The 8042-nt window shown below is 42.9% G+C and overlaps 1 protein-coding gene across 1 annotated transcript in view; it reads left to right on the top strand.

The window, feature by feature from the left end:
* The first annotated feature begins 4236 nt into the window (after positions 1-4236).
* The window catches only part of trim71 (tripartite motif containing 71, E3 ubiquitin protein ligase), a 39026-nt gene continuing 35220 nt past the window's right edge, over positions 4237-8042 (top strand). Inside the window, exon 1 of the mRNA XM_034240746.1 lies at positions 4237-5961. Coding sequence (XP_034096637.1) covers positions 5224-5961 — 738 coding nt within the window. The 5' untranslated portion in view covers positions 4237-5223. The remainder of the gene's footprint in view (positions 5962-8042) is intronic.

Genomic DNA, 8042 nt, shown 5'->3' with positions numbered 1-8042 from the left:
GGTCCAGATAAAAGACAAGGCATTACATATAATAAATTACATATACAGCATAAAAAGAATTCATAGTTTAAGAATCTCCACAGCTGCGATTGGTAGCGTGTAGTACTAAACCTTATGTTCGATAAGGCCAAGAGGATTTCATTATCAGAGTCATTAAGCCGGCAAATACATATACATAAGATTTCTTAAAACAGCTTGTAGAGTATTGACTCCTGCAGCCACAAACATTTCACTTGCACTAGACCATCGAGGTCTCTTCAGCAATATTCTCATGGCATCATTATAAGCTACTTGAAGTTTCCGTAAACTTGCTTTTCTGTAGTTTGACCACAAATGTGCCGTATAGAGCGGTGTGCAATATGCTCTGAACAGAGACATCTTCACTCCATCTGTACATGCACTAAACTTACGTAGGAGAATGTTTGCTTGTGCACATCATGCAGCATTGCCTATAAATATCTTCATCATCTGTCATTTGTTCTGTAATAAAGTGTCCAAGATATTTTAACTTATTACAGACACTAAGATTAATATCAGACCATTTAAAATCAGGAAATTTAAGACATTTATCTTCTTGGGTTCTAAAGATCATGACAGCACTCTTACTGGCGTTGTATTTGATGTCATGTTCCACACCATACACAGAACAAACAGCAAGAAGCTGCTGAAGACCAGCGCTAGATGGACTCAGCACAACAAGATCATCTGCATACATAATATGGTTCACTACCAATCATGCATCCAGTATTACAGGCTTTCAGTCGCTTGGACAGATCATCAATATGAAGGTTAAAAAGAACTGGGGACATAATTCCACCTTGTCTGACACCATTGCTAACCCCAAATGGGGCTGAGACCCTATTGCCCCATTTGACTTGCATAGTCTGGTGGCCATACCAGTAGACCAGAATTCTCACAATGTATTTGGGCACCCCTCTTTGACTCAGTTTAACAAATAACTTCCTATGATTAACACGATCAAAGGCTTTAGAAGCATCAATGAAACACATAAGAACTGATGAGTTATTACCTCTATATTTGTTGACAATTTCATTTAAGGCGTATATACACAAGTCAGTGCCATGTTTAGCCTTAAAGCCATGGTTATCTGTTGAGTTAATAAAGTCATCTAATCTGTCCAGCAGAATTCTTTCTAGGACTTTTGACAATATGCTGGCTAATGCTATGGGCCTATAGTTGTCTAGGCTTCCCACTTTACCAGCTTTGTCCTTAATAACTGGCACCAACAGAACAGACAACATTGAGTCTGGTAACAAGCCATGACTCATAAAGGCAGTAAAGCAGATAGAAAGAAGAGGAGCTATCTTTACACTGGCATATTTAAGATGTTCAGCAGAAATATGATCTACACCACTGGCTTTGTTGTCCGACAGCTTGTTTATAGCTTGGCACACCTCATGAGGCATTATCACCATTGACTCATTGTTATCAATATCATCTACCCTATACAGTTCACTTTGGACACAGTTGAATAAGGTTCTATAATGCTGTCGCCATAACTCCACAATGTTGTCTGTTCCGGATGTTCCGTCAACAGTGCATGGTAGAGATATTTTGCATTTATTAATAGCCTTCACTTCTTTCCAAAAATCCATAACATTGTTACTTAGCAGCTTCTTAGCCATGGAATCGGCCCTCATGGCTTGCTCATTTTTACAGATGAAGCGAATAGCATACTTGTATCTTGCATTAGTAAGCTTCTTGTACTCAAATACAGACCCTTGTCTGGGTCTGCCTGCCATATAGCCCATGATTTGGTGGCTTCACAGGCTTCAGCATGATACTCAGCTACATACCTATTCCAGCCAGGCCTGATGTTATGTGTCTTATTGTTACTTTTGTAGTAAGGTTTACTGCCTTCATACAGAGCACTTACTATATCACTGTACATGGAGCAGATATCACCCCATCCTTTGCATCCTTACGATTAACATCGCTACACATAATTGCATCTCTAGGCAGATGAATATTAGTTAAGGATGTATCCGTCTGAGCATAATAGGATGTAATGTCATCCTTTGTGAGGGTTGACCAGTCTAGTTTTTCTGTTTGAGCACTATTTACATTTCTGGTTAGCCCAGGTAGATGTTCGACATTTATTGACATAGCAACAGGTATATGATCAGTCGTTGCTGTCCCATACAGAATGCTCATAGTAACTCAAGTGAAGCATGCACATCAGCTGTACTAATACAATGATCAAGCCATGACGTAGTATGCCAGGCCTCGCTTTTATAACTATCTGCAGGCAAAAGCGTCTTGCTTGACAATATAAAATTGTTATCGTGACAGAACTGAGCCATATGCTTGGCAAATAATGAGTTCCTGTCTGAGATATCTGCATTCATATCCCCAATGACATACACACAAGAAGAAGTATTGCTTTGCTAAGGGAGACACCAGCCACCCTGCGGAGAAAACCCATCTCGGCCCCTTGTATCCGCGATCTCGTGCTTTCGGTCATGACATGCTGTAGGTAATACACATTTGGGAGTCATCCAGCGATAGTTAGTCCCAACACAGGACTGTTTGTGTGATTTGTTGTTGTTGCTCGGAGCAGTGCTTTATGAATCTTGTTCCCCCCCGCCTCAAGTCCCGGTAACCACATCTGATCTTCATGAAAATATGAAAGAACAGCCAATTCTTCTTCACATGGAGAATAGTAACACTGGATTCTGCAGCCAGCGTCATGTGCCTCTGCAGAAACACACAGCTCTGTGTTATTCCCTCTTTGACGTGTTAACATAACCTCTGGCATGTTTCCAAAAGGTTCATCCTTTAACCTACTTGGAGTTTGCTGTAAATCAACTCACCATCTCAGCCTTTTTTTGTTTGAGTCACACCTTTAACCCCAGAGAAAAAAATTGAGTAACATTTGTGACCCATGTCAAATTAGGTTTTTTAAGTGCCTCATATGATCTCTGTTATATAATAACCTAACCCCTCTCTGCCTTTGACTTTCTGCATCACGTTTCTCAACATTTTCATATTGACTTGTTGCCAAATCAAATGCAACGCAGCAAGATGAGAGATGGCTGGATGATACATCTAAAGATGCAGGACATTTTGCTCAGTGGGGGAAGAAGTACTCCTAAGTTTTAAGTAAAAGTAGCAATATTGAATTATATTGTAACAGTTATTTTTTCCTTCAGGTGTGCACATCCTGTCATTCATAAGGACAGACTACAACCAGTGTTGGAAGAATACTCAGATTTATACTAGAATAAATTAAGCAATAATGAAATGGAAAAATACTACAATTAAAACTCCCGCTTATTAGTTGAATTATATATATATATATAATCTGAATCTGTGAAGTAACTTGAAACTAAAGATGGATACATGTAGTCGAGTTTATGGTAGCTAGAGGTGGTAGAAGTACTCAGATCTTGTACTTGGGTAAAAGTAAAGTACCAGAGTGGAGGAATACTCTGTTACAAGTACAAGTCCTGCAATCAAAATGTTACTCAAGTAAAAGTACAGAAGTATATGCATCAAAATATACTTAAAGTACCAAAAGTAAAAATACTCATTCTGCAGATTGGTCCATTTCAGAATAATATATATGATATGTTTTATAATTATTGATCATGAAAGTGTACTCAAAGCTGGTAAAGGTGCAGCTAGTTTGAATGACTTTGTATACTGCGGGGTAGCTTGTGAATTTACTCCAGGTGGAACTAAAGTCTGATTTAAAGGTTGATTATATTTCACATCATTAATCCAAATCTGTAAAGTAACTAAAGGTATTAAATACATGTAGTGGAGTAAAAGTACAAAGTATACAAGTAGGATACCTCAAAATTGTACTTTGTTCTCATTGGAGTAAATCTAACTATTTACTTTATACCACTGGGTTTTAGTACTTAAACAATGTTGGATGGTTTAATCCATACCAATTAATCATATTTGAAAAGTATTTCCTAAAATCAAAATGTATAAAGTAACTAGTAAATAAATCTGTAAAATAAATGTATTGGAGTAAAAGTAATAAAGTAGCATAAAATGAAAACACTCAGTTAAAGTGAAAGTACTTCAACATTGTACCTAAGTAAATGTACTACATTACCTGCCACTACTGACGCCAGTGAGCATTGCTCGCACGCACGGACGCGCTAAAACTCCCGTCACCGCCGGGAACGCGCATTTGACGCACACCCCTCTCTCCTCCCTTGGGCGGAAGTGGGTCCATTTTTTCTCAATCGGATAAGAGTGGCTCCTGGAGTTGCAGCTCGAGCACCACGGCAGCCACGAGAGCGCACACACCTTATGTTTATGTTAATCCTTAACCAACCGGGAGTAAACAACGGCAACAACAACGCAGTACGGGACGCGAATCCTCTCCGTACGGCCGTCGGGACCGACTTTTTCGGCACCGTTTTCCACGCTGCAAGTGCGCATTCCTGCACGCAGAGAGCCAGAGAACCAGCCCGGCCAACGGAGAGCTGCTAGCGTTCCTCTTCACAACCCCGGACCGGTGCATTCACCCCCGGAGGCTGGTGAAACACACCTCTGATGTTTGGGCTTTACTGGAGACTCCATGCGTTTGTTGTTTTGGAGACCCAAGGTGCACCATGGGATGGTTGCTCTGATGAATACGAGTACGGTCTTGCGTTCCGAGTAGACTGACCGGTGGCTGCGCCCGACGCCGCCTTCCAGGGCCCCGATGGTGGACTAGAGAGGAGGAAAACACAACCACAACACGGGCCTTAATTGGAGAAGAGGAAAGACCCATTTAAATCCTTGTTACTCTCGCCTTGGTGCTGTTGGAGCCCCGCAGTCATGGGCAGGAGAGACGGAGCCTCCGGTTTTTCGACGCCGATCCAGTGTCACTCCAGTTTCGGGTTTATTTTATGAGCCTAAACACTTTTTCTCGACCATTGTAAGATTATTTGAAAAGAGGGACGCGGATGCTTCACCCTCGCCTTACACAAGTGAATGATCATAAACGCCTAAAAAAGTGTTTTGTTTTTGTTGCCTCATCTTCGGAGAACTGCCTACCTCCTTGTTCCGCATCAGGTCAGAGTTATAATACAGAGACAAATCTGTAAGTCCATGAGCACCGTTTCCACTGTTGAACTGACTTTGATACCTCATGAATCTACCTCAAATACACGTTTTTTCGCTACACCTCACAACTGGCTGATGTGACTCCAGATAAATACCTCAGATTGCGCATGTTGTAAACCTGGGTTTGGGTAAATGCTGCAGATGGCTTCGTTTCCAGACTCGGACCTGCAGACCTGCCCGCTCTGCAAGGAGCTGTGCGGGTCCTCTGCTCCCATTTCCTCCAGCTCTTCTACCTCTTCATCTTCCTCACATACCTCCTCATCTTCCTGCCAGACCACCAGGAGGCTCCACGTCCTGCCCTGCCTCCATGCCTTCTGCAGGCAGTGCCTAGAGGGCCAGCGGAGTCCTGGGGAGCCCCTGAAGCTGCGGTGCCCCACCTGCGACCAGAAGGTGTGCATCTCAGAGGCCGGGGTGGACTCCCTGCCTTCCTCAAACTTCCTGTTCAGCAACCTGCTGGACGTGGTGGTGAGCTCCGAGGAGCAGATCCAGAACAAGAACGGCCACCACAACCACCTCAGAGGAGGCTTGGGTGGAGGCTCCTCGGGTTTCCATCACCCCCATGGAGGCCTGCTGCACCCCAACCACCTGGGAGAGCCTGGGTGCAGCTCCTGTGACGAGGAGAACCCGGCCACCTCCCACTGCCTGGACTGCCAGGAGTACCTGTGTGACAACTGTGTGCGGGCGCACCAGAGGGTGAGGCTGACCAAGGACCACTTCATCGAGCGCCTGGGGGAGAACCTCCACCTGAGCCGCCTCAACGTCAACAGCAACTCGGGGCAGCAGTCCCTCGCCCAGTCCCTGCAGAACAACTTTGCCCTGCTGTCCCTCTTCCAGGACCACATGAGCTTCTGCCAGCACCACGACAATGAGGTGAGTGGGGATAAAACTCTGGATGTCCATTCATGTGCAAAACACTCCTGACAAACCAATGAGAAATATTTGCTCAGAAATACTCATCTTTTCTGATCTATTTTTGACACATTTAGCATTGTCCTTGTTGAATGTGTAATTACATATTCTGTCAACATATGCTCCTATAGTGTAATAGCTTTATGTGTGTATTATAGAACCATACTGGGGGCCATATGGCCTTGGGTTCAAAGGGAGCTGAGTGGCTCTTCACCTAGTTCCCTAGAGACGAACAGGCACGTGTGCTGAGCTGGATTTACACACACACAAACACACACTGACCCTGCACACACACACACACGCACACACACACACACACACACACACACACACACACACACACACACACACACACACACACACACACACACACACACACACTATAAGCATAGACACATGCAGAGTCTGGTTAATCTGTACCACACCATCCATTCAGGGCGGAGAGAGGCCCTTGTAGTAACGGCACACATGTTTCTATGACTGTTAGAAGTCCTATCCATGGACACATTATGGAGATCTAGGTTTTCTCTGATAATGGGAAAGACAAGTTGCAACTCGGGGCCCAAAGGGCTTTCTTTTTTTTTTACTGTGTGATCTGGGTAAAGTAACTACAAAGGCCTGTAAAACAGGAAACCATCTTTTTCTTGGTTTAGTCATATGGTCAGGAAGAATAACAAATAGCATTGGTAGGGGGTCTTGGAATTTCATTTTTGATCCACTTCTGTTTACTGTTGAGCAGCTCAAGGAGTTTCTCCTTCCAACAAGCGCAGGGACAATAAATAATTGTATCTAAAATTAGCAAAAATGTCTGTTATCCTCAGTCAGGTAAGTCAGCAAATGTAATCACTCGGTATATTTGCACCTAAATGATTAGATGCATTACATTTTGTAGCACTTTTGCAAGAGTTAAAGCACTGCTAACTTTCCCACATAACCAATCATCAGACTACACATGTATCTTTCAGATTACAGTAGCACGTCACACACAAACTGAAACTGAACCTTGAAAATAATGCTGGCGACTGCAATTAAAGCCTCATAATTCTTCCAGTGGTACAAAATGGGAAAATTGAGAGAGGTTGGACTAGTAATAAAGTCCTCTGTCGCACTGCTAACAACCTGTTATACACGTTTTGATTCCCTGCAAATGCAAATATATATATATTTGTTCTACTCCGCTCAACTGTGAGAAAAGTAAATGGCTTCCTAATTCTTTGATATAGTTGCTAGGACTTGTTTAAGAAAAGCAATGCAGCCATGTCCAGAGTTGTAAAAGAGTCCATTAAAAAGTTCTCAAAATGCAGAGATGTAAAGAAAAACTAAATCTGTCTGACGTTTCCAAACATAAAGTGCCCAGTCACAAAACCCCAGGTCACATTTTCAATTAACTTCCTGTCCGGCCCCCCCCCTTCCCCCCAACTCCCAATCCTTTGCCAGTAAATAGGTGAGCGCAGTTTTCCAGTAAGGGCTTCATTTCCCAGTAATGCCTCACTCACTCACTGTGCTTCAGCCCTATGGGGGAGGGACTGACACAGGAGAAGGCAGCTCTGTCTTTACCTTTGAGCACCGAGCAGGCTGTCATTGTCCGTCAGCTAGCTCCACATCCATCACATATTAAAAAGCTTCCTCATATATATACCCAGTCATTCGGTTGGTATGCTCCGTAATCATTATGCCTTTGGAAAGTCCTCTTTATGTATTCTCAATTCTGATTTAATCAATGTACAAGTTGCCATTTATTAGTTTGTGAAGGAGCCAGTATACTCCTGTTTCCAGTTCTCTAACTTTCCAAAAGCGTTGATCTGTCTTCATGCCTACTTTAGCAGTGCATTGGTGAGGAAGAAACCAGTGTTCGTACTTGTCTCTTTATCCCATTTTTTCCATTCTATTCCCAACTATTTATGTCTCTTTTCTACTGTCTCAAACTGGTGTATAGGCACTAGGCAGGACTAATAAACCTTGTTACTAAGAATATTGTCCAGCAAAGCTCCAACCAGATATTTCAGTCATCTGTTTTTCTTGTATAGTGGGAGCTGGTTACT

This window comes from Gymnodraco acuticeps, unplaced genomic scaffold (genome assembly GCF_902827175.1).
Source record: "Gymnodraco acuticeps unplaced genomic scaffold, fGymAcu1.1, whole genome shotgun sequence".
NCBI lineage: Eukaryota > Metazoa > Chordata > Actinopteri > Perciformes > Bathydraconidae > Gymnodraco > Gymnodraco acuticeps.
Note: the sequence above shows the minus strand (reverse complement) of the source record. Positions and strands in the feature narration are given on the sequence as shown.